The 26,712-nt window shown below is 41.6% G+C and overlaps 19 protein-coding genes across 19 annotated transcripts; 8 read left to right on the forward strand and 11 right to left on the reverse strand.

Moving 5' to 3' along the window:
- Positions 1-73: 73 nt before the first annotated feature.
- Positions 74-4,660, forward strand: WALSEDRAFT_61287 (hypothetical protein). Its single transcript, XM_006960079.1, has 5 exons — positions 74-3,568; positions 3,612-3,953; positions 3,999-4,047; positions 4,094-4,220; positions 4,267-4,660. Exon 1 carries the CDS (start codon positions 333-335, stop codon positions 3,369-3,371), a length of 3,039 nt encoding a protein of 1,012 aa, XP_006960141.1. The 5' UTR covers positions 74-332; the 3' UTR covers positions 3,372-3,568; positions 3,612-3,953; positions 3,999-4,047; positions 4,094-4,220; positions 4,267-4,660.
- WALSEDRAFT_65998 (alpha/beta-hydrolase) lies at positions 3,454-4,580 on the forward strand (the record flags this gene model as incomplete). Its single annotated transcript, XM_006960080.1, has 6 exons — positions 3,454-3,568; positions 3,612-3,628; positions 3,682-3,953; positions 3,999-4,047; positions 4,094-4,220; positions 4,267-4,580. 6 exons carry the CDS (start codon positions 3,454-3,456, stop codon positions 4,578-4,580), a joined length of 894 nt encoding a protein of 297 aa, XP_006960142.1.
- WALSEDRAFT_61290 (ribonuclease III) lies at positions 4,594-5,620 on the reverse strand. The gene is made up of 3 exons (XM_006960081.1): positions 5,345-5,620; positions 4,733-5,301; positions 4,594-4,682 (listed from the first exon to the last, which is right to left on the reverse strand). Coding segments are annotated over exons 1-3 (768 nt in total). The 5' UTR covers positions 5,542-5,620; the 3' UTR covers positions 4,594-4,680.
- Positions 5,621-5,656: 36 nt separating this feature from the next.
- Positions 5,657-6,403, reverse strand: WALSEDRAFT_33806 (hypothetical protein). Its single transcript, XM_006960082.1, has 4 exons — positions 6,341-6,403; positions 6,201-6,295; positions 6,030-6,146; positions 5,657-5,981 (listed from the first exon to the last, which is right to left on the reverse strand). The coding sequence occupies exons 1-4, from the start codon at positions 6,387-6,389 to the stop codon at positions 5,946-5,948; spliced, it is 297 nt and encodes a 98-aa protein (XP_006960144.1). The 5' UTR covers positions 6,390-6,403; the 3' UTR covers positions 5,657-5,945.
- Positions 6,404-6,675: 272 nt separating this feature from the next.
- WALSEDRAFT_61292 (hypothetical protein) lies at positions 6,676-7,582 on the reverse strand (the record flags this gene model as incomplete). The annotated part of the gene is made up of 4 exons (XM_006960083.1): positions 7,230-7,582; positions 7,134-7,176; positions 6,842-7,086; positions 6,676-6,791 (listed from the first exon to the last, which is right to left on the reverse strand). Coding segments are annotated over exons 1-4 (684 nt in total), but the record flags the coding sequence as incomplete, so codon positions are not given.
- WALSEDRAFT_40818 (hypothetical protein) lies at positions 7,560-10,714 on the forward strand (the record flags this gene model as incomplete). The annotated part of the gene is made up of 4 exons (XM_006960084.1): positions 7,560-8,423; positions 8,471-9,463; positions 9,517-9,636; positions 9,681-10,714. 4 exons carry the CDS (start codon positions 7,560-7,562, stop codon positions 10,647-10,649), a joined length of 2,946 nt encoding a protein of 981 aa, XP_006960146.1. The 3' UTR covers positions 10,650-10,714.
- Positions 10,715-10,768: 54 nt separating this feature from the next.
- On the reverse strand, positions 10,769-11,393 carry WALSEDRAFT_66003 (hypothetical protein; the record flags this gene model as incomplete). Its single annotated transcript, XM_006960085.1, has 2 exons — positions 10,769-11,069; positions 11,341-11,393. 2 exons carry the CDS (start codon positions 11,391-11,393, stop codon positions 10,769-10,771), a joined length of 354 nt encoding a protein of 117 aa, XP_006960147.1.
- WALSEDRAFT_61293 (quinone oxidoreductase putative) lies at positions 11,159-12,797 on the forward strand. Its single transcript, XM_006960086.1, has 2 exons — positions 11,159-12,159; positions 12,211-12,797. The coding sequence occupies exons 1-2, from the start codon at positions 11,648-11,650 to the stop codon at positions 12,704-12,706; spliced, it is 1,008 nt and encodes a 335-aa protein (XP_006960148.1). The 5' UTR covers positions 11,159-11,647; the 3' UTR covers positions 12,707-12,797.
- A 94-nt stretch (positions 12,798-12,891) lies between these two features.
- Positions 12,892-13,405, forward strand: WALSEDRAFT_48524 (hypothetical protein). Its single transcript, XM_006960087.1, has 4 exons — positions 12,892-12,910; positions 12,957-13,077; positions 13,122-13,261; positions 13,310-13,405. Coding segments are annotated over exons 1-4 (312 nt in total). The 5' UTR covers positions 12,892-12,909; the 3' UTR covers positions 13,360-13,405.
- On the reverse strand, positions 13,389-14,123 carry WALSEDRAFT_70335 (hypothetical protein). The gene is made up of 3 exons (XM_006960088.1): positions 13,825-14,123; positions 13,521-13,781; positions 13,389-13,478 (listed from the first exon to the last, which is right to left on the reverse strand). Exons 1-3 carry the CDS (start codon positions 14,062-14,064, stop codon positions 13,464-13,466), a joined length of 516 nt encoding a protein of 171 aa, XP_006960150.1. The 5' UTR covers positions 14,065-14,123; the 3' UTR covers positions 13,389-13,463.
- A 58-nt stretch (positions 14,124-14,181) lies between these two features.
- Positions 14,182-15,011, reverse strand: WALSEDRAFT_33811 (hypothetical protein). Its single transcript, XM_006960089.1, has one exon. The coding sequence runs from the start codon at positions 14,998-15,000 to the stop codon at positions 14,230-14,232; it is 771 nt and encodes a 256-aa protein (XP_006960151.1). The 5' UTR covers positions 15,001-15,011; the 3' UTR covers positions 14,182-14,229.
- Positions 14,232-16,843, reverse strand: WALSEDRAFT_61298 (methionine adenosyltransferase II, beta). Its single transcript, XM_006960090.1, has 5 exons — positions 16,569-16,843; positions 16,445-16,520; positions 16,197-16,394; positions 14,349-16,146; positions 14,232-14,285 (listed from the first exon to the last, which is right to left on the reverse strand). The coding sequence occupies exon 4, from the start codon at positions 15,962-15,964 to the stop codon at positions 15,080-15,082; it is 885 nt and encodes a 294-aa protein (XP_006960152.1). The 5' UTR covers positions 15,965-16,146; positions 16,197-16,394; positions 16,445-16,520; positions 16,569-16,843; the 3' UTR covers positions 14,232-14,285; positions 14,349-15,079.
- Gpx1 (peroxiredoxin HYR1) lies at positions 15,988-16,843 on the reverse strand. Its single transcript, XM_006960091.1, has 4 exons — positions 16,569-16,843; positions 16,445-16,520; positions 16,197-16,394; positions 15,988-16,146 (listed from the first exon to the last, which is right to left on the reverse strand). The coding sequence occupies exons 1-4, from the start codon at positions 16,672-16,674 to the stop codon at positions 16,044-16,046; spliced, it is 483 nt and encodes a 160-aa protein (XP_006960153.1). The 5' UTR covers positions 16,675-16,843; the 3' UTR covers positions 15,988-16,043.
- Positions 16,844-16,872: 29 nt separating this feature from the next.
- On the reverse strand, positions 16,873-18,023 carry WALSEDRAFT_70339 (hypothetical protein; the record flags this gene model as incomplete). The annotated part of the gene is made up of 2 exons (XM_006960092.1): positions 17,724-18,023; positions 16,873-17,680 (listed from the first exon to the last, which is right to left on the reverse strand). Exons 1-2 carry the CDS (start codon positions 17,984-17,986, stop codon positions 16,873-16,875), a joined length of 1,071 nt encoding a protein of 356 aa, XP_006960154.1. The 5' UTR covers positions 17,987-18,023.
- Positions 18,024-18,597: 574 nt separating this feature from the next.
- On the forward strand, positions 18,598-20,652 carry WALSEDRAFT_48538 (voltage-dependent ion-selective channel; the record flags this gene model as incomplete). The annotated part of the gene is made up of 3 exons (XM_006960093.1): positions 18,598-19,311; positions 19,350-20,548; positions 20,613-20,652. A coding segment is annotated over one exon (703 nt), but the record flags the coding sequence as incomplete, so codon positions are not given.
- Positions 19,375-21,887, reverse strand: WALSEDRAFT_21768 (glutamyl-tRNA synthetase; the record flags this gene model as incomplete). Its single annotated transcript, XM_006960094.1, has 3 exons — positions 19,375-20,555; positions 20,604-21,419; positions 21,464-21,887. The coding sequence occupies 3 exons, from the start codon at positions 21,885-21,887 to the stop codon at positions 19,375-19,377; spliced, it is 2,421 nt and encodes an 806-aa protein (XP_006960156.1).
- Positions 21,888-21,936: 49 nt separating this feature from the next.
- On the forward strand, positions 21,937-23,800 carry WALSEDRAFT_70342 (hypothetical protein). Its single transcript, XM_006960095.1, has 4 exons — positions 21,937-21,990; positions 22,037-22,430; positions 22,488-23,126; positions 23,175-23,800. The coding sequence occupies exons 3-4, from the start codon at positions 22,886-22,888 to the stop codon at positions 23,774-23,776; spliced, it is 843 nt and encodes a 280-aa protein (XP_006960157.1). The 5' UTR covers positions 21,937-21,990; positions 22,037-22,430; positions 22,488-22,885; the 3' UTR covers positions 23,777-23,800.
- Positions 21,943-22,456, forward strand: WALSEDRAFT_66012 (hypothetical protein; the record flags this gene model as incomplete). The annotated part of the gene is made up of 2 exons (XM_006960096.1): positions 21,943-21,990; positions 22,037-22,456. 2 exons carry the CDS (start codon positions 21,943-21,945, stop codon positions 22,454-22,456), a joined length of 468 nt encoding a protein of 155 aa, XP_006960158.1.
- A 33-nt stretch (positions 23,801-23,833) lies between the features above and the next one.
- On the reverse strand, positions 23,834-26,699 carry WALSEDRAFT_66014 (glutamine-dependent NAD(+) synthetase with GAT domain-containing protein; the record flags this gene model as incomplete). The annotated part of the gene is made up of 16 exons (XM_006960097.1): positions 23,834-23,974; positions 24,026-24,109; positions 24,154-24,263; positions 24,306-24,324; positions 24,367-24,433; positions 24,478-24,609; positions 24,656-24,762; positions 24,807-24,942; positions 24,991-25,168; positions 25,218-25,369; positions 25,415-25,752; positions 25,799-26,286; positions 26,334-26,365; positions 26,416-26,501; positions 26,548-26,578; positions 26,677-26,699. The coding sequence occupies 16 exons, from the start codon at positions 26,697-26,699 to the stop codon at positions 23,834-23,836; spliced, it is 2,124 nt and encodes a 707-aa protein (XP_006960159.1).
- Positions 26,700-26,712: the final 13 nt, after the last annotated feature.

A 26,712-nucleotide genomic window follows, 5' to 3' on the forward strand; every position in this document is an offset into this window, starting at 1 on the left:
CTAACTAACCTCCTTAGCTCAAACCAGTCTGTGTAAAACTCAATTTCCTGGTATCGAAACCGGGATTATCACCAGACGAACCTGAGTTATTAACAACTTTGGAGGAGTTCTCAGAATCACTCAGGAATACCCTTAACACAAGTAATAGCTCTTCACAACTTATCAGATATGTCTTCTTTCCTATAGCTGGACTACTACGGCACTTCGCACCAACTGAGCTACCAGAGAGGGGTTCTATAGCAATTTTTAAAGCTCTCGACGTGATTTCTAAAGTTTGGCTCGTTGAAGGTATCTCAATCGCTGAATGGGAACAGATATGGGTGCTAGCGACGATGTCGCTAATCAGTAGCATAAAAAATAGGAAATCAGAGGTACTATTGCTCTCTTGCGTCGATTTATTATACACTCTCAGCATCAATCCTCTTCCTAGCTACATAGAATTACTCACAGACAAGAGAATGTCAATCCTAGGTTCACTTATCTCACAAATATTGGATATGGCGACAACACACAAGTTTCTCGATTTGCGTATAAGGTCACTTAACCTTATCGGAGTTTACGTGGGTGTATACGCGTTCGATAAACCAAATATCAATGCTATTCTATTACCTGGCACAGCCAGTTCGATGACGAAGGTGCTGTCAGGTAACAGTCACATCAATAGTGACTTAGCAGTTGCAGCTGTAGACATCCTTCGCTTGATTATCATGTCTACCCTTCAAGATGCCCGTTGTGCCTCTTTACAACCAATTCAGATATCAGATCTAATAGACTTGGCTGATAAGGTCGACTTAGAGAATTTAGAGATAGTCGATACAAAAGATGATGACAGGGCTATTCCAGTTGCATCCTCACTATTTGCACCACCGCCGACAGAAAAGAAGGAGGATGATATAAGATCAACATCGTGGCTTAAGGCGACGTCACATCAGATTCGCCTCGTGTTGACGTCCATAGCAGGTCTCACAAAACACCAATCGAGTAGAGTGAGGAGAGGAATGGCCGATCTCTCCGCTGATATTCTCGAGACATGTCTGGCAACACTAGAAACCTGCCAGAGAACCTTACTTTCCAATCTATTAATACTCTCGATAGATAGCCAATCATCTGATAATGTTTCTTCAATTGCTAAAGGTGCCCTGGCGAGATTGTTATCTCTGGGAGAACATCAGAAAATATTAGAACCACTTTTGAAACAACACGCGCGTGAGCTCTTAGTTAATTTGCCAAATGCAATAAGGTCGAAAGACAATAGTGCAATTTTAGGAACAACATTACAAATAGAGGCAATAGCAAATCTGACCATAAGCCAAAGCGGCATACCGATGGATGATATTCTCGGACCTCAAGGTGGAGTTGAAAAATGGTCTTGGGGATTGATAGACTGTATTCCCTTTTACAATCCGCCCGTAAGTGGTGAAAGTGTCTCAGTCAACGCAAGCAGGAGTGTTTTATGGAGCAGTACACCAGACGCTGCATTCGACTTAAGGTTCGACGAGGCGGGAGACGATCCTTGGTTTGGCTTCCCCTCTATGCCTTTCGCAACCCTCGACACACAAGCTGGTGAGGGGATTCGAAAAGCCCTTGTAGCGCTAGGCAAGGCATTTGGAGGGCGCGCCTCACATTCCGCTGAGTACTTTTTCAATCTCGCTCAGAGGAACCTCAATCGAAAGGCGTCGATAAGTAGTCTCTGGCTATGCTGTTGTATTATACAGGGAATGTCCCTCTCACGCTCTAGAGTCACCCAGAAGCTCGCTCTCAAGTTCGTCAGAAATGTCGTGAAATTCAATCAGGATGCTGAAAATAGCACGGATGAGATACCTACTGTCGAAGAAACTGGTGAGGATGTAGTGAAACACAACGAGAAGAATCTTCCAACGGAATACATACGCGGGTTGGAAAAGGTAGAAACTCTAGCTGACAATTTCAAATACACTCCTCAGAAATCAGCCAAGCTTGAAAAGAAAGTGCGACTTACACTTATTTCGTTGATGTCTCTCCGTATGATTACAACAACTAGCTGGATACTAGGTTATGATTTCCGACCACAACTAAACAACACGCTTTATTACATACTCTCCAGATTAGATAGCCCGACAATGACGATCAGGGAGCATGCGAAATCGACACTCGCAAGTGTATCTTATTTTGTCGGATATGCCAGCACGAGTGGTAGCATACTCGATAATGCGGACTACTTGCTCAATTCTGTAGCTTCACATCTCAGTCCTGTCAGGCTGGACATTGCGGCGCCACGAGTGTTGATCGCAGCTGTGAGGCTCGTTGGCGCACCCCTCGTCGGGAAATTGCAAGGAGTTGTCGAGGACATTTTTGAAAGTTTGGACAACTTCCACGATATTCCGCTCTTAGGTGAGGGCTTACTCGCCGTTCTAGACACAATTGTCAGTGTTATGTCTGAAGATGTGGATGTCTTGCCATCATACAATGATGAAGAAGATACAGACCGCATTATATCCGTCGACTCACGTCCTAACCCCGAATTAGAGCTTGAGGGATTGGCAGAATGGCTTCAAGAGCTCAATCAAGACCCACCAGAGCAGCCTATCGAGGATTACGGTCCAACACCACACCAAGCCTGGGATGAATTGCGCGAAGGCCATGATGTGAACAAGGAAACTGTACCGGAAGATAAACCACATGAACCACTCAATAGGTCACAGTCAATATCTTTGAAAATAATGTCAAAAGGCTTACACTTCCTCACACATGAGTCTGCATTTCTAAGGGCGCGTACTATGATGCTCCTATCAAATTCCGTTAGAGTTCTCATGCGGGAGAACCGAAAAGCGGATGTCTTACCGGTAGTTCATAAAGCTTGGCCATATGTTCTCCACCGTCTTCTTTCAAGAGCTGCGGCGGGAATGGGGGACGAATGCGAAGAGAATCCCTACGTTATGGCTAGTGCTTTCGAACTTATACGCGTACTGGCTGTTGAGACTGGAGAATTCATGAGTCTGCGTATAATTGAAGATGCCTACCCACTTATCAGAAGAACGTTATGCTTTAATGTCACTAAAGATGTCAGGAATAGTGGAAGAGATGTATCAACCACAAAGATAGTGTCAGATGGTATCGAATATTGGAATACCTCAACAACTGCCAAGCGAGCTCATCGGGAATTAGTGCAAGCTATGACTGCTGTCGTGAAAGAAATACCAGTGAAGGATGAACTGGTGTGGCAATTAAGCAGCGATTTTAGACTCCTCATGCAACATTCATCATTAAAGAAAGAACTTGTCTTACTATACGAAGCACTCTCTGTTCGAAATGTCGATATAGTCTGGCTTGTTATGCAAGAGAGTGATACTTTGGAGATAAGTAGTGTGGTTGATGATATTGCATTCCAGTAATAAAATTTTCCTACCACCCCTCTCCAATTTCCTTATCTCGATATCGGACATTTTCTTGAAGTCATACCATAAACAAAAAAAAATGAAGAGCAGTTATACCTATAAAAAAATCAACAATCTTGAAATTAAATTAGACGTTCATATTCCTCCTTCAGCAACTGCTGAGAATCCTGCACCTGTAATAGTATGGTATCACGGTGGGTTTTATCTAAACAATGAATAAATCTAAGAGAAGTTCAGGTGGTGGCTTATTGCAAGTGAGTGCTGAGATCCTTCAAAACTATCTCGCAATGCTCATTCAATCACCTAGGGCAGCTGTGAACGTTATCCAAACCATTTCGATGTCGCAGTCCAGGAACGAGGTTTCGCATTTGTTTCTGTAGATTATAGACTTGCTCCACAGGCTGATTTCGAGGAGATTCTATCTGATGTCTCTGATTCCGTCAGTTACACAATCGAAGAATTGCCCGGTCAAACAGGACATCGTATTGACGTCAAGAGGTGGTTTGTCTCTGGATCGTCTGCTGGCGGATGGCTCAGCTTGCTCGTTGGTCTCGGTGTTGCCAATCCTAAACACATCCCGTAGGTGTTGTTATCGTCCATCGACGACATTAATCAATCTTGCAGATTGGCGTGTACGGCTATATACCCAATAACAAATACTTTGGCACCATTTGTATGTATATTTGGCTTTTGAATATGCTATCTAACCGTAATTACAGTGGAACACTCTTCATGAGAAGGCAGAATGGGAAGATGGACCTGTTGCCCATGAAACAGTCAAGGAGCATCTGAATGTGGATGCACCTGTCGTTTCTAGTAATCCTTCCAACTCAACTAGATCAAAGAGTGAGTTTTTGCATGTCTGCGACTTTTGTCTGACAACACTTATTAGTGTACGCCTGGATGGTACAATCTGCCTCACTGAACGAATTACTCTACGGCACTAAGAAAGACCGTGCAGGAAATTACGCCATTATCAATGTGCTCAAAGAGAAGAAGGATGCAACCCCGCCAATTTACATCATACACGGCACTGTCGACACGGCTGTACCATTTTCACAAGCCGTCGAAGTTGTAGATGCACTCAAGGCTAGAAATGCTGAAGTACAATTTGACGTCGCGCATGATAAGGATCACTTATGGGATGAATATGATAAAAATGAAAGAATGGATGGACTATATGCCTTCATCAGGAGGTATTTGTAATTTAAATGCATTTGGCATGGACAGATGGAATTGAAAATACAAGTGTTGTTGATTTGGTATACATAATAGCTGAAGAATTGCAAACTGAGTAACAATGCGATTCTAAAGAGACTACATGAGATTTCTAATAAACGAAAGCATTTTTAACTCACAAGAGTTTATTCCTAACACCTTCAAGGCCTTAAATGCTGCAATTTCTTTAGCTTCTTTCTTTTTAGAAGATGAGCCTGTGAATGTTGCTGGGAAATCTGTATTGAAACCATGATTGCTTGTACCTTGTGAGTTGCTATTAAGTGTGAGCGTCAATGTCTCAACCCAATTGCTCTGTGTTCTGGTTATGGCATCGTAGCCACCGGCTTCATTCCAAGTAGCATTTAAATTAGACTTAACCATCATCTGATTAAGGTAGCTAAGACTGCCGAGTTTGGGAGTCTCGCGGAATTCCTTCTCTCGATTAGTTATATCAACGTTATACATATCTGCATAGGGTTTGCAAAGAGGCTCGATCCAATTTTTCACGGCCATCATACCCATCATTTCATCCTGCTCTTGGTCGAATACGCAAGCAACGTACGCTTCAAAAGTCCCACAGAGAACAGCAGGTGAGAGTCTTATCGCCAATTGTGATTGCGAAGGCGGAAGATTAAGATGCATATCGAAACTATACATCTTTGCCCAATCGCTCAATCTTGCTTTATCAACAAGATGACTGCGTATTTCACTACTATTTGTGAGTTATGCTGAAAAGTGACCAGTCTACTCACCTCAAGCTATTTGGGCGAAGGTGAGGGTACCATTGTCTTAACAAGAGAGTCACTATCATACCAAGTATGGAATCACCAACGAATTCGCTGACCTCATTATCATAGATTGGTTTGATACGCTGTTGGTCATCTACGTAAACATTCTCTGATGCTGTAATTCCACGTAAATTGCCGTCAGATACCCTATTATACTGCATTATGCTTATCGCAGATTTGAGCAAAGCCGCGTGTTCTGCGCAGCTCTTGTGAGTGAAAGCCAATTCTCGGAATTCAGGCAACAACTTGGGCAGTGGAGGTGGGTAATTGACTGGGAAATGTGGTTTCGAAACAGATCTGTTAGCTAATTCGTCATCCTGACTGTAGTTGTCTTCCTGACGGAATGATTTGCTCTCAGCACTCTCATCACTATCGTCAATATCGATTGTTTCAATGCTTAATCCAACATTGTAGTCTTTAAAGCTATCAGAATAGTCGTTGTTTATTTTGGCTTCATATTCTTTAGGTTTAGCGTGTATTTGAGTTAAGAGTGGTATATTCAAGCCAACATTCATTATTTGATAACCGATGTATCAAAGAAACAAAGAAAATATTTAAATCAAATTTACGCGTCCTTTTGAGCTGCTTTGCCTGATTCTTCCTGTAGTGAAACTTTAGATTGATTAATGTAAATTAAAAGATCACTCACCCTAGCAGCAGCTTCAACTTGGCCTGACTTGTCACCTGTTACGGCTGCTTTAATATTTGATACTCTACCAGCTACTTGGTCATATACACCCTCTGCCTTATCCTTGATTTCAGCTGCCTATAAGTGGTCTTTGTCAGCGTATCCGTATTAAAGTAGTCTTACTATACATGCCTTCTGCTCTGCTTCACCATCAACATGCTCTTGTTGTCCTGATTTCTTCCATTCTTCACTTCCTGTTGCTGTACCAACAGATTCAACAATGTTACCTTAGTGTTTGTTAGTATATTTTCATAATAAGACATCATACTAACCCTTGATTGAATGGTAGATACCTGTGTTTTTGTTTGGACTGTCACTCATAGTTGTTCACTTTTAAGATTACCCTGGAATATTCTAAGTGAGGAGCATTTTAATCTGCATGACGTCACAATCTATTTTAACATGATTGATACCGAAATAATCTAGAAATACAAAGTGCTTATATCCATTTATTGACGCGGTGTCTCTAATTGTAATCTGTAATATGCGACTCCCTGTGGCATAGTCAGTTAAGATTCTATAAAAATAATGAAAACTCACACCCTCTGTCCATTTCAAAACAGCTTTCTTCTGTACGAGTGCGATGAGACATTTATTGACTTTGGCTTGTGGAAGATCTGGCTGTTTGACCACATCTGGTACTCGTATGCCATTATCTTCTGGTGTTGTACATTGATGTCTCATCAGAGCATGCAAGACACTAGACATAGCACTTCTGAGAGCCTTTCATAGCCTGTTAAATTAAACCATGAGGGATTAAAATTACAACTCACCGGCTGAGAACCTCTGTATTCCAATGGAAGGGATTCAATCACACTGTCAACAAAGGCTTCCCTCTTCTTGCGAAGTTGTACACTGACTACTTTTGGTTTGGTTTTTGGCTGTATCTTTGGTGGTGGTTGCGGCACAACTTCCTCTTCTTGTTGAGTTCTGTATGTTTCATCTGCAGGATTGTGTTCAGGTTCTGCTGGTGGTGGTGTTGGTTCTCTAGGAGGTGCCAAAGATTGCTGCAAGCGCGCTATATATTTGTTAGCTAAATCAAAGTTAAACATAGGTGAAACCCACCATTGAGTTCCTCGACGCGATTGAATGATTCGTCTGTTGGTGCCTTGATTGAGTTCTCAGTACAAATTAAAATGACGTAGGCCATATTATACATACCTCTGGCCAGTTGACACAATAAGCATTCAACTTCAATGCCCAAAGAAGACTACCAAAACCATGATTGAAATCAGCCAATGCTTTATCTAACTCTACCATTTGATGTGTACTACTGAGTATTCCATCTAATTCGTCCGATAAATCACTCAAAGCTGGTGTCAAGAATTCGAGTGGATGTTGCACAATATTCTTCTGATTGACGCTGCTATTATGTGACTGCGTGAGGGCGCCACTGCTGACTCTCCGTAATGGTGTCTGATTGCTTGATCTGCTTGACTTCATCGTCGTTTGATTTAAAGAATGACGCGACGCGCTTTGCTATCGACGACGATGTCGCTAGAAACGCTAATTGACGCGTTTACGCAGTCGCAAAAGACTTTATCAAATCACAATAAAAATCATATAAACTTACGCAAATATCACAAACAAATTCTCGAATCTGAGGATGAAAAAGCATATACAACATTTGTAAAGGCGTTTATTGGTTCAATTACGCGCACATTCGAATATCCAAAGTCTAAGGCTTACGCTGATAGAGTCATAGCATTCGCTACTACATATCTTAGTTATTCAAACGCCAAAGATACAGAGGAAGCTGGTCAAGAGCTAGAGGAGTCACCAGCGATGATGCTCACCTCAGATATCCTAAGACATATCCTTAAAGGGTTTAATGCAAAGGATAAATACGTTAGATTCCGATGCGTTCAAGTTTCAAACCTCATTATATCAGTTTTGGGCGCAATGGATGAGGACTTATTTGACGCGCTTTTAGACGCAACATTAGAAAGAATGAACGATAAGGAAACTAATATACGCCAGCAAGCCACACTAGCACTCTGTAAACTACAAGCATCAGACGATGATCGCGGCTCTATCGCTAAATCATTAAAAGCCGCAATTACCACCGATCCCACAGCTGCAGTAAGGAAGACGGCTGTCATGAATGTCTTCCCTACTCAAGACACTGTACCTGCACTACTCACACGCGCTAGAGACGTCGATCCAGCAACACGTAAGGCAGTCTTCGAAGGATCAAAACTTAGTGAGGCGTTGAAGGACGTAAGATCTATCAGGCTCAGTCCACGTGAAAACCTCATCAGAACTGGCTTAGGTGATCGTGATCCAACCGTCATGAAAGCATGTGTTAATTTGTTGTCTGCTTGGATAGATAGAGCTGATAAGAATATACAAGTTGTATGTTTTCTCGTCTTACATTGTTTATTTACTCATCAGTATTATAGTTCCTTGAATATTTCGATGTCATTGATTCTAAGGTAGCAGAAGATGCTCTTCTGTCCATCTTTAACAGCAGGTTGGATATATTTCATTCTGTACAATTTGATGACGCAATGTGGACAAAGTTGACGCCAGAACAGGCTCTTCTTGCACGTGTATACGTCGATCACTGCGTAGCGACGGAGGACTACCAAAAATTGGAAAATCTTCCAGTAGTCACAGCAATGGCATTCCACATACAACATGCTTACAATCAAGTTGTAACTCTAGCTCAAAACTACGATGATTCTGACGAATACACCGATAACATGGTCAATTCTAACTATATTTTGGGAGAACTACTCAAATTGGCAATCAATCTCGATTATGGTGATGAAATTGGTAGAAGAAAGATCTTTGGTTTGGTTAGAGATTTCCTGTCTTCACCATCACTTCCGGAACCGCTCATTCCAATAGCGCTCGACATCCTTTACAAGTTGTCATCATCCGAACGTGACTTTTTGTTACTTACAGTTGAATTGATATCAGAACTACGTGATCTCCGCGTCCCAGAGGAAGAAGAGGATGATGATATTGGTGATGGAGGATCAACGGTAATGATGACACCAGCAAAGCCAAAACAAACAGCAGCCAAGGTCTTGAGTGAAGCGGAAATAGCCCACAATGCCGAACTCGATTTGAGGTCTCTCGCAGTCGTTATTGGTATGCTTGAAAGAGTTAATACAACGTTGGTTGAGAACAGCGCCCTCGGTGGTATTCTACCAGATTTGGTAATACCTTCTGTCAAATCGAAAGAGGCTATGATTCGTGAGAGAGGCTTGCACGCCCTTGGTCTTATTTGTTTGCTTGCTGATACCCTCGCCATTGGTAGTTTCCAGATGTTCATGAACCAAGCTGAAACGGCTCCTGAACCACTCAATATCCAATCATTAAAGGTGGTAATTGACTTGTTGATGACGCATGATGTGTCTCATTTCGCAGAGAAAGGTGGTCTAGGAGTGAGTTGTTAATTGATAACTGTTGGAAAAACTTAAAACTAATGTCAATTTAGCTCGAATATATCTGTCACTTCCTTTTACGTTCACTCGATGGACATTCGCCGGAATACCAAGCTGTCTCTTGCGAAGGTGTCTCTAAGCTGATGTTATCTGGTATGATAAATGATGCCAGTGTAGGTTCCTCAATCCTGTATCATTACTTACTGACACTTCACAGCTCCTCCGTGGACTACTTTATGTATATTTCAGTCCGGAAGTAGCTGACAATCAACCATTGCGACAATGCTTATCGTACTTCTTCCCGGTATTCGCATTTAGCTCTAAGCGCAACCAAGCTCGTCTTGCAGAGATAGCATTGATAGCAATCAGCGATCATTGGGATAGAGACTCAGATGAACAATCAGCGGTAACAGTCTCCCAAGTCGCAACACTCTTGTCCGAATGGACAGATCCGCTCAACTTGGTTAACCCAGATAACGACGAGCTGCTTCAATCTCGACTAGCACTCGACACCCTTAAGGAACTCTTCAAGGTCGACATCAAAGAGGATCGCAAAGTTTTAGTCCAATTCCTCCAGAAATTGAACATATCAGCAAACACACCAATCAAGGAAATCTGGTTGATGATCAAGCTTGTTGATGAATTGCAGAATGAAAAACCATTAGCTGATGCACTCTCCCGCAATGCTCTTGTGAGGTTTAACACAGGACTATACAAAAAATTCAAAGAGCTTTCTGAAGTTGACGGCGAAAATCTTGATTATCAGGAGAGTCTTGATGACGTTTATAAAGATGTAGGGATTAACCAAGATGAAGATGCTACGCCCGTCAAGAAGATACCAAAGACAGCGCCAACCCCACGAGCAGCCAGTAAATACGGAGACAGGTATGCAGTCGGTTATAAGAAGCAAGAGAAGCAGCCTACGAAGCGGAAAGTCAGTAATAATGGTAATAATAGTAGTAGAATCAAACAAAAGAAGAAGGAATATAGTAGTAGCGAAGAAGAAGCTGCACCGAGCGATGTCGACAGTGACAGCACGGAAGGCAACAAAGGTAGCCCTATTGCCAAACCGAAACTGTCACGACAACAACCATTGAGGAGAAAAAGATCAAGTCGAGAAATCGCTATCAGCGAAGAGGATGAAGCTGCCGATGACTCAGAGGATGAAGTCGCCAGTGTATTGTAACAATATCAAAATTTTCAGAATTTCTTCAATGTAATATGATTAGCAAACATAAAGATTAAACGTAAACAACATTATTTTCATATTTGCATTTACAATCGTTGGTATCTATCGTAAAAGTCTTAAGCGAAGTCACGCTTGGTTTCACCCTTCTGTTCTCTGGCAGCACCTCTGGCTTGTTGATCTTTGTCACCGGTGATAGCACCACCGATGTTCTTTGCCTTACCGGTTGCTGAATCGACTAAACCTTCACCATATTGTTTGGCTTCAGCTTCCTTTCTTTCAGCTTCACCTTGGGCGTGTTGTTCTTTGCCTGACTTGCTGAGGTCTTGGGAGCCGATTGTGTTACCAATGAATTCTTTGCCTGAGCCGACAGTTGAGTTGTATTGTGCGTTAGTCTTTGATGGGTCTGTGGACATTGTACTTAAATTTGTCAACTTGTTATTGTTACTGTTGTAACTAACTTACTATAATTTGATTACTTGTGAAAGTTAAAGATAAACATTAACAAGCGACTGTATTTATACTATCCGTGGAGTGGAAAAACGTCATTAATTATGTCAATGGCGAGTTATAAGCTCCATTGTGGATCACACAATCAGGCGAAGCAGATACTTCTTATGCAATTAGTCGCCGGTGTTGTTATTCCTAAATGTGTATGTTGTTCCAGATTCTGAAAATTGATGTTATTAACGCCAAATGAGGTAAAAATGATGCAACATTCTCAATGCTTCCGGTAACTTGCATCACGGTATATCTATCAGATGAAATATCCTTCATTATCTCATTCGATAATTTTCTCGGCAATGACTTTATGTATGTCATCATATATGACGTTAATTCCTGCTATCTATGCTGACTTCCTATTAAAGGTTTGAGTCGAATGAAAATAATTCAATGCACCTATACTAGACAGCTTGTTAAGCCAAAATATTCTAATGGACAATATTTCGCTTATGAATGATGACATCATGAAAAGATTAGTTTAGTAAGCAACCATCATGACGGAAATGCGTGCGGTAGTAGTAGATACACCAAATGAAATAGCAAAATCAAACAACGATTTAAAATTATCAACAATTCCTAAGCCAACGATAAAATCAGGCGAAGTTCTCGTAAAAATCGTTGCATTCGGTGTCAACAGGATGGATCTCCTGCAAGCCAGAGGTCTCTATCCATTACCACCGCAAGCGCCAAAAACATTAGGTGTTGAATTCTCGGGTGTGATTGTCGACGTCTCTGAGAACTCAAGCTGGAAAATTGATCAGGAGGTTTTTGGATTGGCATATGGAGGTGCATATGCGGAATATATAGCGGCTGATCAAAATATGATCCTAGAAAAACCGGACTACCTTACTCATATCCAAGCAGCCGGTATATGCGAGAACTACTTAACTGCCCACCAAGCAATCAAGACTATTGGAAAAATTAAGCCAGGAAGCGATGTACTTATACATGCAGGTGCATCTGGTGTAGGTATGGCTGCTATCCAACTCGCTAGACATTACGGCGCGTGAGTTATTACTTTCGTAGTGCGACATTATATACTCATACAAATACATAGTAAAAATGTATTCACTACTGCAGGATCAGATGACAAATTGAACACCACAAAGAGTCTTCCTTTAGGTGCCACGCATGGTGTGAACTATCGTACTCAAAAATTCGATGAAGAGGTACTCAAAGCTACGCAAAACAAAGGTGTTGATATCATTGTTGACATGGTCGGTCAGTCTTATTTCAATGCTAATATCAACGCACTCGCTAAGGATGGACATATGATTATGCTTGGTGTTTTGAGTGGAATGGTAGCCAAAGAGGTAAACATCGGACCTATTATCTTTAAGAGACTGCACATTGAGGGATCAACATTGCGTTCTCGTCCTGCAGAATATCAAGGCGGTCTTCTCAAGGACTTCAAAAATTGCGCTCTCGCAGAAGTTGGCAAGACGTTCGATTTGAAAATTCATAAGGTATTCAAGTGGACCGATATTGCGGCTGCGCATGATTGTATGTCAAACAACGAAAATACAGGTAAAATTGTTGTCACTGTTGATTAAGTTATTTCTATTGTAGATTTCAAAATCCGAGATGAATTATAAGCAATAACACTTAAGTTGGATGTAAAATATTATAAAGATTTTATTTGGCTAACATATTCTTCGTTCGTTTCCGTGATTTCACACGTGATAATTAAAGTGATATCATTATCTAGGTGTGAAACATTCTAGCATAGCCTTTTCTATTAACCATCACAATTGAAAGTGAGTTTTTGCAAAATAAATATACATTTAATCTAACAACACTCAGTGAGTGGAGAACCAAGCAAATTCAACGCCAACTACGATTCAATCACAGGAAATTTGAAAGAATCTGCCGGTAACATCCTCGGTTACGAATCACTGAAAGAGAGTGGTGCCAAGCAACATGCGTATGTCACGTTAATGACTGTATAGCCAGCTAACACACTCATAGCTCTGGCGAAGCTGAGAAGCAAGCCGCCACCGCGAAGCAATACACAGAAGGTGCTACTGAAGGTGTGCAAGCGAAGGCCCAAAACGTATTCGGTGCAGTCACCGGCGACAAAGAACAGCAAGCCAAAGGTGCAGCTAAGGTTAGTTCCTTTCAAGTTGCATGAATCTAACTGAGTCACTCTAATAGGAAGACAAAGCTGAAGCTAAGCGCAACTTCGCATGAGAAGGTGCTAGTATAATGTTCGATATGCTTTATTTATTGTATTTATTTAGATACGACGAACTTTTTGTTACAATGGAATGACTTCACAACTGGTGCGCGACAAAAATAGACAGATCTCTATTAAACAGCACCCGCCTTTTATGTTTTAGTCAGGCAAGATATGAAAATATTACTTACAGCTCCAGCCGAACTAAAAATCATCCCTTGAGCTCTATCATACTGTGTTAAATCATGTTGCTTAGCTAGATCATCTAGATTCTTATTCCAAACACATGCTTGATAAGCTTTACTAGCGATGATGAGTATAAAACACACTGCTGGTGCAACAGCTGACATGTTATATATGGTTAAATCAGCTGTGCCTGTGGATTTCTTGAAAATGCCACTTTTTGTTTGACTAAAAGTCGCTAATGGATATGACGAATCTTGTGATCGGATCTGCGGGGTGAGTTAAAGCGAATAAAAAAAAGAATAGGCTTACATTACCACCGACGAATGATACGGGTGGTTTTTTATCACAACGCAATTCAAATGGTGAGCAAGACACCATTCTTATATCAGTACCAGGGAGAATATCCAACTCCTGTTTAACCATATCATCGCGTGTTGCACAATCACGCAATTCTGAACTTTCTGTAATCAAACATAACCTTAAAGTAGCGATAGCTGAGTTATTCTCGAGTATGTCGACTCGCATTTCGGGCTCTTTTGGCGATAACATTCCCGATGAATGTACAGTTAAATTTAAATCAGTTGAATAAGCACTGAAAGGATCAAAACTACTCTTCCCAGATGAGGACAGCGTATATTTTGTCATTGTAATGTCTTAAAAAGCCGAGGCAATAATAGATTGTCCAATTGGGTAATTTTACAAATTAAATAAAAATTATATAATAACTAATATAGCTGCTGATAATAATAATACAGCGAATAGTGAATGTGAGTATCTAGATGCACTTGAGTGGCCGCCTGCGCCTGCATAGCCACCTTTACTACCACTACCACTGGATTTACCACCACTTGCTCTACCTCCACCACCTGCTCTCTTCTCAAGGAATCTTTCTTCCAAGATTTCTTCCATATCACTATTGACATCTCTCTTCCTATTTCCGTTAGTTATTGAACCTGTTGGTAACATATTTGGTGATTTTGATATCAAATACATTGGCGCTAATAAACTACCATCGAAATCGTAGAGTTGTAAAGCTTTCTTATCCTTTACTGGATCATCAAATGGCAAGAAAGATTGGAAATTTCTCGTTATGTTTGCTGTTGTTAAGACGTTTGACGATGCAGCACATGGGTCCTCAACTTGTATTCTACCATCTTCAGCAATAGGTGTGGTATCAATACCATTATCGTCATTGATAACGTATGTACCGTGTTGCCAAATCAATACTGCTTGTATACATTGTGGTGCGGACGCGTTGCTGTTGAATTTATAAGTGGACTCCTCGTAGAAACCATCCTTAGTGAACGAATAAGAAATGCCAGTTGTATCTGGTACGTTAAAGCTGTACTCTGATGGTGTACAGAAACCTGTACCAGTCTGAACACCACCAGAACCAGAGGACCAAGTACCGACGAGGTCATCGCTGTATGGTCTATCCGATAATACGACGGAAATTACACTTAAAAGCGCCAATAAAATAAGCATATTTCACGTTCTAATCTGTTCAATTAGGAGGATGCTCAATCCGGTTGACTAGAATGAAAATAAAAAATCAATTTATTTACTAATTAAGGAATTTAATAAAAAATTCTTTAAATGAAAGGTTATCATCGACGTTTAAATTTAATTTATCGAAACTGTCTCTCGAAAGTTGACAATCTTTTGGTCTTGAAACTGCTGCATCCCCAGTTGGTTCTTCTGTATCAGCGATAAGATGGTCTGATGGTAATCCGAGTATTTCTGCAAATGTACATGCCATTTCATACTTTGTGTACGCTTCTCTTGAGCTATAATGAACAATTTGTGGAACTTTTTGGATATTCTTTGTTAAAGCATTGAGCGCGATCGCGACATTATCAACATTAGTAGGGAATCTATTAGCATAGTGTTCCATCTTTTTAGCTTTGCCTTCCTTTACAGCATCTATGAGGATAGTTACGGCGCTTTCTTTAGTATTTTCAACTCTTCCATATAAAACTGGTACTCTGAGTATAACACTCTTGTCGTTATTTTGTGTGACTGCCTTCTCACCCGCTAACTTTGTCTTACCATAGAGATTGAGTGGATTTGGTGTGTCGGTGGTAGTGTATGGTGGTTTTGTACCGTCGAATACGTAATCGGTTGAGATGTAAATGATACTACCGCCGATATTCTTCATCAATCTTGATAAATTACCAGAGACATCAACGTTGAGCTTCTCTGTAGCTGCAGGATCATTCTGTGCGACATCTGGTCTACGTTCAGCTGCACAATGGATTAATACATCCGGTTGCTGCTCTCTGATGACGCCCTCAATCGCTTTCTCGTCGTTCAAATCACACTTGATGAGTTTATCGCTTGATCTAGAGTAAGCCAAACCGGTAACTTGAATGGAACCATCGTTTGAAAAGTTATCTAAAATTGCTCTACCGAGCAAGCCTGATGCACCTGTAACTAATACTTTGACCATCTTGATCGATGTGTTTTTAGAGATAATGACGTAATTATATTAATGTAGTTTTACGAAAAATTTATTTTTAAAACAAACTTTAAAGGAGCTTCTCAACATCGTTACCAATGTCTGATGGCTTAGCCATTGATGAGTATCTGTTCACGACGTTTCCTTGCTTGTCAACCAAAAATTTCTCGAAGCTGGTGGCGAGTAAGTTCGGAAAGAAAAGGTAGAAAGAATAGAAACTCACTTCCACTTTATCCTGGTCAATCCCAATTGAGATTTCTTATCTTTGAGGTACTTGAAAACTTCATTTGTCTTATCACCGTTTACATCAGACTTCTTGAATAATTGGAAGCTAACGCCGTGGTTAATTTTACAGAAGTTGTCAATGTCATCGTCTGTACCAGGCTCCTGGCCACCAAATTGGTTGCACGGGAATCCCAAGCTAATATAACCGGTAAGGGGATTACGTAATCAGAAAGAGTTATAACTTACACAACCAAGCCCCTGTCTTTGTACTTCTGGTGGAGCTCTTCTAAACCAGTGTATTGTGGTGTGAAGCCACACTTGCCTAGAATCCACAATTAGTTGATTATTACAAAGTTAAAAGAGAACTCACTAGCAGTGTTTACGACTAATACGACTTTGTCCTTGAGAGTATCAAAGCTGTACTCCTGTCCATTTGGTTTCTCAGCTTTCAAATTGTAGAATTCAGATGCAGACATGACTGTATGTAATCTAGAGCAACTTGAAGGAAATCTTCTGAAATATAATGGAGAACGTTCTAGTGGTAACCTTATCAAATAAGACATAGACGTCAACAAACAAAATACATAGATTAATTTTTAATACAACGAAAGTGAAAGGTGAAGATTATCCAAAAATGTTCGAAAGAAATTATGCAAGATCGAATGAAGATCCTATTATTTTTCCTTTATACGATCGATAGATCGCTCTCTATGGTGGACCCGTGGTACACTCGACCAGGTGCCCATTTTGTTGTTATTGAGGCTAAAATCATCGCTTCTGAGTTCTCCGAATTCGCCCAAAGTTGGTGATAACATTGGTGACCCTACAGGTGAGAACTCCATCGGTTGTTGTGGTCTGCTCGCGGTGATGCTTGAGAATGACGGTCTTCTATGTTTCCTGCGTAAACCGAAGCATGTTTTTAAGGCGTCAAAAGTGTCAGGTTGTATAAAAAACAACAGGAATGCCCAGAACCCAGTTAAAGCGAAAGTTAATGTTGGACCATCACTGAATCCTGACCAGCGATGGTTGAGTGTGCCACTGAGAATTGTTACAGTTGTGAGACTGTACAAACCGAACAATAGAATACGGCAACCAATAACCAAATCTGTGCTTGTGTTTATATACACCAGACCATGTTGACTAATGCGTAATCTGATAAGTAGTACTGCTGTGAGTACGGCTAGGACGAGTAGTAGTGACATAAGCGCTAATGTCAAATTAGAAGTCACTTCTGTGATGGTTGCGCCTTCGAAACTACAGAAGTACTTTGTTCGCACGACTTTCTCAGGATTGCTGATCGTTTGTACGAGGTAAGCAATAAGGAAGGGTACTGAGACAGTCCATGGGATAATTATGAGTATTGTGTCTGTAATTCTGACTAGATATTTGGCCAAAGGAGTGCCTAATGCTGCGTTCACACTTGTGAAGACACGCATAACTACGGTGAGAGTAGTGCAAGCGTTTGCTAACATACCAGACATTCTAATACTGTGTTATAAAAGACATAAACGCGTTATCTACCCACCTTATAGAAGCATTTATTATTCTTATAGACGAGGGTATACTATCCGTTTTGTGATAAATATGTCCGGTATAGAGCAATATAGCGTCAAAGAAGAGTGTCACAGAGAATATACCATAAAAGTTCAACATAACGCCATTTCCCGCAATTTGCCGCGAGAATATCGTTAACAAGGCGAGGAAAAGGTGTCCAGCAGAGGCTACCAATTGAAATATGTAATAAACCCATAAATACCGCGTTTCAGCGGGTTCTAATATGGATTCCATACTGGAACTGTGGACTCTCTATTGTTCCTTGCAATTTCCGATGTAGTGGGGAACAAGGAGAGAGGGAGAGTAAAATCGTAAGAAGACGATTACCGTGAATGTATATAACGAAGATATTCATATAAGATATGCACACAGAACACTACCAAGCGATCCTTCTGTTCTCAACTTCATTAGCGGGGTGCATGCGTCACACAGGGTAAAAGCAAGAGTGAAGGATAATTTGTAAATAAGCAGCAGCCATCTAGCTAACTAGATATTAAATAGTTTTTACTTATTTTTTCATGTTTTTTTACTCAAACTTGGATTTAATTCACTCCTTTCTTTAATACCTACTAAAATGTCAGCACCTGCAGCAGTACCACCATCATGGAAAGATCTCTCAAAGAGCGCTAGTGATTTGCTCAACAAGGGTGCGTCTCTTCTCTCCCTCTTTTCGTCATCTCACAGACCCAGATTTCCCAATCAACGGCACCCAATTAGAAGTCAAGACAAAGACACCGTGCGTTCTTAGCTTCTTTCTCTATTCTCTGCTCAGACTATTCCAGTTCAAACGTCACCTTCAAGGTCGCTGGTTTGCGCGACTCTAAGTCCGCCGCCATCAACGGCGACATCGAGGGTAAATACGTCGACGCTGCAAAGGGCGTCATCTTCACCCAAGGCTGGACAACCTCCAACGTTTTGAAATCCCAACTTGAGTTGGAGAACAACATCGCAAAGGGCTTGAAGTTGGACATCCAATCTTCTTTGTTACCAAACGGCGGTGGCAAGTCAGCCCTTGCTGCTGCTATCTACAAGCAACCAGGTTTGCACGGACGCGCCTTCCTCGATCTCTTCAAGGGTCCTACCTTCACCCTCGACAGCGTTGTCGGCAAAGACGGCTTCTTGGCTGGTGGTGAAGCCTCTTACTCTGTTCAAGACGGCAAGATCTCAAAGTACGCAGCTGCTGTCGGTTACTCCGCCCCAGAATACGCCGTCACCCTCCACGGTTTGAACAACTTGAACGTCTTCGCCGCTTCTTATTACCACCGTGTCTCACGCGATGTCGAAGCTGGCGCTAAGGCCATCTACGACACCAAGGTCGGCCCATCAAAAGTCAACCTCGAAGTCGGTGCTAAGACTTACCTCGACAACGCCGCTTTCGTCAAGTCAAAGATCAACAACGCTGGTGTTTTGGCACTCGGTTACACTCAAGCTCTCCGTCCTGGTGTTAAGGCTTCATTCGGTTTGGCTCTCGACACTCAACGTCTTAACGACACCTCCGCTGGTCCTTCTGCTCACAAGATTGGCGCTGCTTTCACTTTCGAATCTTAAGCGCAATATTTTTAACGAAATTTGTTTGAAATGAAATTTATAAACCGAAAATGTTAAATATCCAAATGAATAATTTACTTTTTGTAGATTGGATCAACTGCAAACATTTCTGTCTTTACTGGTGTCTCTAACTTTCCCTCTCCATAGATGCTACCAACGTTGTACATTTTTGACTTTACTGGGATCTCAAATCCTTCACTTTTCTCACTCAAGGAGAGATATTCCATTGCTTGGGTAGGTGCGCTATCAGTTATTGATGGTGCGTTACCTCCCTTGACTGGTTGCTTGTTCTTCTCTCTCTTGTCTCTCTTTGGTTGAGCTGCTGCCTTAGCTTGAGCCTTCTCATCACCCTTGGAGATAGTTGAAGCAACTCTACCATCTGGAATCTTGATCATGTCGAATGAACCGTCGGCGTTGACAGCATCAACGATGAAGTATCCCTTTCTTTCGAATTGGAATCTGTCACCCTTTTTGAGTGTCTTGACGTTAGCATCTGCAATAGCCTCTGTAATGAACTCAGTAACTGGTGTCAAGAATTCTTCGAGATTGTCGCTCTCTTCAAGACGTGGCTTGTTGATCAAATAGTCATAATCCATTAACTTAACATCAACCAATTCATTATTCTCTGGTTGTGCCAACCATGTGATCTTCTTCTTAGTCTTCTTGAAGTCACCCTCGAGGTGTAAATCGAAGTTAAGTGATGTTACATCACCATTGCTGTCGTATTCTCTAGACTTAAGGATAGCGTTACCCCAAGCCATGAGTGTAACCTCTTCACCATCGTCGAATGATTTAGCATCCTCTTGATCGATCAATACTTCGTTGTAGAATGTAACGTTCTTTTTACCGACTTCTGGGTTCTTAGCGTGTCTTGGGAACTCCTTAACTTCTGGTGTAGTTGGCGCACCATTAATTGTTGCTTTTACGACATTCTTCTTCTCACAAGCTGTGAAACGAGGGATGACTGGGTCAATACGTTGCTTGTTCATTGACCAAATTTGGTCCCACTGGAGATTGACAATAGCTTGTGAAGGACCTTGCAACAAGATGAATTCACGAAGAGTTTCAACAGTCATACCTCTTCTGAGGATACCCCTAACAGTCGCGAAACGTGGGTCATCCCAGCCCTTTACTGAACCTGCTTCGACGAGCTTACCAAGTTTACGCTTTGACAAGAGTGTGTAGGTGAAGTTCATTCTACCGAAGTCCCAAATTTCGGCTCTGCGCATACCGAGAGTGTCAACAACCCAGTTATCTGTAACTTGTCAGTAGGGGTACCCTATGGTAAAACGATTTCACTCACAAAGTGGGTTACGTTCGTGGTATTCATTTGAACGCAAAGCGTGTGTAACGCCTTCGACGGAATCAACAATTGGCATACAGAAATCGTAAAGTGGGTAAACCTTCCATTGTGTACCTGTACGGTGGTGGTCTGCATGTGGCACGACTCTGTAGATGTTTGGATCTCTTAAAGTACCATTATCAGATGCATAGTCAATCTTAGCACGAAGGACCCATCTGGAACCTTCTTCAGTACCCTTAGACATCTCTTCAAAGCGTGCAAGAACCTCTTCGACTGGCATGTCACGATGCTTAGATGCTTGACGGTTGAGTCTTAATGTCTTGAGTTCCTCAGCTGGTGTATCATCAGCATAAGCTTTACCAAGCTTGATCATTTCGATCGCCTTATCGTAGAGCAATTGGAAGTAATCTGAAGTGAATGTGATCAACTTTGATTCAATGTTCATCATTTTGAGATCTTCGAGAATGACGTCTTGGTATTCTTGATCCTCCTTGACTGGGTTTGTGTCATCAAGTCTGATTCTAAGTGTACCATTGTACATTTTAGCAAAGTAGTCGTTCAACATGGCTGCTTTAACGTGTCCAATGTGGAGATATCCAGATGGTTCTGGTGGGAAACGAGTAACAACTTTGCCTTGCTCTGCGTTCTTCAATCCCATGTTGAAACCACCTGCAGCTTGCTTAGAAGAAGCTTTCTTAGACTTTGATGCTGCGAGTGTTTGCAATGATGATTGACAGAGTGTGTCGAAGAAAGCCAAAAATCTAACGACGTTGAGATGTTGGTTCTTCTTGAGGATACCAAGAGCGAGTGGTGATGCTGTAAACTGTCAAAATGCATCATTTCTGATAGTCTCTACTCACACTTGATTGCACCCCAGATAGCGAAATCTGCGACAGTTGGTGCGTATCCGACGAGGAAAGAGCACAAGTAGAGCAAATCATCAAGCTTGTTGAGTGATTCCGTAAGCTGTGGGAATGGTTGCTTGCTCAATGCGAGAGCGTCTGATTGGTATGCCTCTACCAAACCTTTGTCTTCAGATTGACCTGCGACATTTCCAGCGCGACCGAGAACAGAAAGAATAGTGTTAGCGTCTGTGATTTCAGTGCCTTGGTTATCCTTCAAAGACAAAGACTTGACTTCGCCGTTGAAATCAGTTTTTGCATCGATTTGTGTGTATTCGAATGGAATTGAGTCACTCTTTGGGGTGGATAAATATTGCGCTAAACCAATAACGCCAAATGGCGCAGGGTTAGTCGCTGGTGGTACAGTCAAATTGAATGCCATTGTCGTAGCGGAAGAAGAAGCCTGTTACGAGAAGACAGTGAAGGTGTAGGAAATAATGAGAAATGCTTTAAAATTACTTGAACAGTTTAAACCAAAAGTTAAAGTAAGTTTACTTTCTTCTATAACTGCCCTTTCATACGTCTCCTCAGATATTGTCGTTTGGATACGCTGTAAACCTCGGTAGCCTGGGCGATAGAGGGATGTATACATTCCAGCATAGCTACTTCACATTAAAGATACTCCCACCATCGAAAACCGAAAGTCTGGTACGAACGAAGCTCGATTCACTGCCATTTCCTCATAATGACTTTGGTCTCCGCTATTGGCTCTATTTGGATGCGATAGGCAGACAGGATGGTTATGGATTTAAGAGAGTCAACGTTGCTGAACTCCCTTTGGTTGTTATCACACCAATTGCGTATACCTCAAAAAAAGCAGTCATACGCAACAGATTGCGCAAAAGAATACGTAAATGCGTTACATCAGTTATCGAACAATCTATGGTGACCACCAGAGGTGGCGCCGACGATCTTATTCTCCGAGGTATGTCAAAATTTCCCAACGGTTGAATGACTTTATGTTGATCGCATTTTTAACCAGATTGGACTTATGTATTTTATCCTTCTATTATTCTCGAAAAAGGAGATGTCCATAGCAATGACATAGACAAGGCGATGATCGACATACTCAAACAAGCTAGGAAAGTAGGTCTAGATAAAACACTATCAGTTTATAACAAAAATGAGGACTCCAATCACGAAAATTAATTTACGCGTCCACACCTTCCAAAAACGGAAAGATACGCTAAAATTTTGAGACTAGTTTCGATTTCGTCCTCGGCAGGTCTTAATCAGGTTCATTCACGTTCTAATAAACCTAAAGCTAAATTTCTGAGAGCTGGCATCTCAAAGGAAAGGAGACATACTCACTAAATATCAACAAAAGCTCTTACACATTCTTTGACATACGCCTGGTTGCGTTATTATAATTTGCGAAAAATGCCAGCAATACACGTAGATTGCCAACATCCACTTGATGCGCAAGTCAAAAAGTTCGGCTGGTTCGAACCAACATTTAAACAAGAGTCGATGTTTAGACAGTCTCCTTTTAATTTAGCCGACGCCTGGAGCGACCCGAGCTTACCAACGATGCCAAACTTGCTGAAACCTTTTGCAAATATTGCTCCACGTGGTAGTGATCTGAATGAAACTAATTTAGAACCACCGGTGGAATCTCAAGGTGGGAAATGATGACTAGTTTAAGTAAAAGACTAACAAAGAATCTTAGGACGGATAATACGCGCGAGAGATTTCGAAGCAAACGAGCATAAAGGTTTGGTCGTTAAAGGCATGACAGTCCTGCCGATAACAATTGCCGTCTTCGTTTCCGCTGTCTTATTAATCATTTGTGTCTCACTCTTCAAGTGTTACAGACGAAGAGTTAAAGCTAGACAACAAATGATGGAATCTGAGGACGGCTCATTAGCAAGCACTTCAACATCTTCACTGAAGTCCTCAAATAGCTCACTCAAGGATATGAAACCACTTCCTGCACCAGTGCTTGACAAATACACGACTGCTCCTACAAAGATAACGAACTTGCGTCAACTTCAACAGCAACAGCGGGAGTCACAGTTGAACAAGCCAAAAATGAGACAGTGGACACCTGGAAACTCACCAATTATGCCTCCAGTCAAACCCTGGATGACTGGCTTACCAGCGAAGAATAAGAGATCACCGAAGCAGAGCTCTCCATATCCTTACCTCAAAGATTCAGATTTGCCTGCTATTCCACCAGATGCTCTGACTTCACCTACTTCGGGCACCCCAATTTCATACTACAGTAGTCCAGTAATTGGAAAGAAAGGCCGTAGTTCAATGAGGCGTTAAAGATCGTATTGATCGTTACAATCGTTTATTTGTATACTATATATAATTATTACTTATTTATTTCTCCTTTGGTTGTTGCTCGTTTATCTCTTCAACACGCTTTACCGTTGCATCGATTTTGTCGAATTGATATGGGAATCTCGCGTTATAGAGGAATGGACGGAGATCGAATCGATTGTCATCCGGTGAGTAGCTCTCCTAAAGAAGGCTAAGTTCTCTATTGTATGGCGAGTGTACGTAGAAACTCACAGCATGGTAAGATGGTGTCATTGTTGTCATCTTGTGTCTGTTACGTGAGTATTCAAACCAGAACTTCTTGACCTTTTCAGCAATCTACGTGGATTGAGTGAGATATTCATTTGGCATACCAGACTCACTTCAGTTGGTGACATAGTGTCTTTCCATTCTGCGAGTAGTTTTGTAAACATACTGTAAGGACCACACTTGTCCACCTTGCGAAGTCTTCCAAATACTGAGAGTTGATCATCTGCTTCATGTTAGAAAAAGAATGTCTCAATGATCAACTTACATGTCATTCCCATATCAGCCTTGAGTTTGTTAGCTAGATAATTCAATCAACAACAACGCACCTCATCAGATTGCACATAGTTTTGAGTGATTGGCTCGAGTTCGGCTGTAGGTGTGGCATTCAAGAAACTAAATCTGGTTAGATAAATTGTCTGCAGTAAAGCTAAACCTACTGTTCGAGAATTGGCAGATCAAACTCTGTTTGAGCCCATCCAATAAATCTCTTCAAGTCAGTCTTACTGATACTACCGATTGGATTGAGATCTGCGCTTGAACAATCATATTTGGTCAAGTATCCGCGAAGGCTTAAGCTTAAGTTAGAACCAAACAAAAAAGGGCATAACAACCTACCATTCGTCCACGTTACTGCTAGCCAAGACCAGTAAACCACCCACTCTACCACGCACCCATGGAAGCAATTGAGCGAAAAGATATGAAAGCAACATACGCAAGCGCGCCTTGGATTATCGTTAGTCTATTCAAAAGCTAAGTTCTTACCCACTTGTATATTCTGCAAGGCAATGTTCTCAGCATAGCTCCCGCCGTGCACCTTGAATTTTGGCTTCAAACCTGTAGCGACACCGAACAAGTCAGTGATAGCAGCGATGATCGTGTCGATGTTTATGTCGACATGGTAACTATAATATTGTGAATACAATTAACCAAATGCAGACGTCATGACATACCTTCCAATATCTTCCGCGAGATCTTTAGCACGCTGGCGTGTCTCAGCGCTCGAGTTCTCAGTACCCATGTAGGAAGTGTAAAATATTCTGTTGCACAATTCGCGATGATCATCTGGAACGTAGGTCGATCCTTCAGGCTCGCCTGTGATTCTTCTAACGTCGTCAAGCACTTGCTGTTCTTATGCCAGATTTAGTAATGAGCAGATATGGCAGTCATTTCAGCATACCTTTGTTCTGACACGCTTTAACTACGAGTCTACACATTGAGCTCACGATAGTCGCGGTCGCACAGGAATCTATACCACCGCTAAGCGCCAAAAAGTAGCCCTGAGTACGGGATCTACGGAGGTAGTCCCATAACCAGCAAGCAGGGCCCAGACTGTGACATATTAAGCGACTATATTGGTAGTTAAAGCTTACTTACGCAATCTCCTCTTCAGGTTGGTGTATTCTGAGTTCAGTAGGACGTGATGGATCAGCAGCGAGGAAGTTCTCTCCAATGCCATACGATAGAGCTTTTGGTACATGTACACGTGGCATAGGCTGGCTCTGTGCTGCTTGAAGATTACGGCTGATTGATGTGCGACTTGAGCGGACGTCTTCAATGTCGACAGTAGCAGTGACAACGTCGACGTCTGTGAGCGCGAATTGAGGACCTTGTGCGATAACCTCGCCATTCATTAAGATCATGGCACAACCGTCATAATATAACCTGTCACCATCGCAACCGCGTTGGTTAGCGTAGAGATAGATACCACCGAGCTGGTTTGAGTTCAGTAATACCAAGAAGAAACTCGTCGTGACATACCTTCAGAGTAGCCTCCTTTATTGGCTCGAAACGGCGGTTCAGTTTGCGAAGTTCGTGATGACTGCCGGAGGAGTTGGTGAATATTTCGACACCATCTAAGCCCATGTTAACGTGTGGTGCACCAGGAGTGAAGAGCTCCTCGCAAAGCTCGACACCAACACATGTATCGAGCGTCGACATGACGACATCACCAATAGGCACGGTAGTCTGTCCAGTTGTTGACTGAATGATGCGAGGTAAAAAGAAATCCTCCGTTTGGCGATGCTTTAACCATGGCGTGAAGTGCCTCATCTCACGATAGTTTCCATCGTTAGCCATCCACATCTTTGGACGGATCAAGACAATTTTACCGTCATTTACGATAACCCTGCAGTTGTAATTCACATTTTTGTGTCTAACTGGCATACCAATATCCGAAATAATGCCATGTGTCTCCTTATCTTTGAGCAACTTGGCTAAGATTTCCCAAGAATGTAGGATTGTGTCACCTGATTCTTATCAATGGGAGATGTTAGATAGGAAGAGGTATACCCACCCTCTAGGTGGTGATCTAGACAACCATACCCACTATATAACAGCAATTTAGATGGATGATGAAATAATTGGAGTGAACATACGTTATCTCTAATTCAGGACCAACACGAAGAGAAGCGCCGCGAGATTTAGCAATTTTGATACTTTCCAAGATCCTTTCGTAATTCCCCTATTAATATATTAACTATACGGACTAAAATAGCCAAGTAACACACTTGAAAGTCTAAAGCCCACTGATTTAGCGAACTAATGAGTGAAATGAGAGATGAAATATATGAGAATACTGATATAGTTACCAGCTATAAGATCGTTAGGTTTAAATTTAATTTTAAGTCTTTACTAACGTTGCGAGTGTGATGAGATGCATATTGTTTCTAAAG

This window comes from Wallemia mellicola (assembly GCF_000263375.1).
Source record: "Wallemia mellicola CBS 633.66 unplaced genomic scaffold WALSEscaffold_23, whole genome shotgun sequence".
NCBI lineage: Eukaryota > Fungi > Basidiomycota > Wallemiomycetes > Wallemiales > Wallemiaceae > Wallemia > Wallemia mellicola.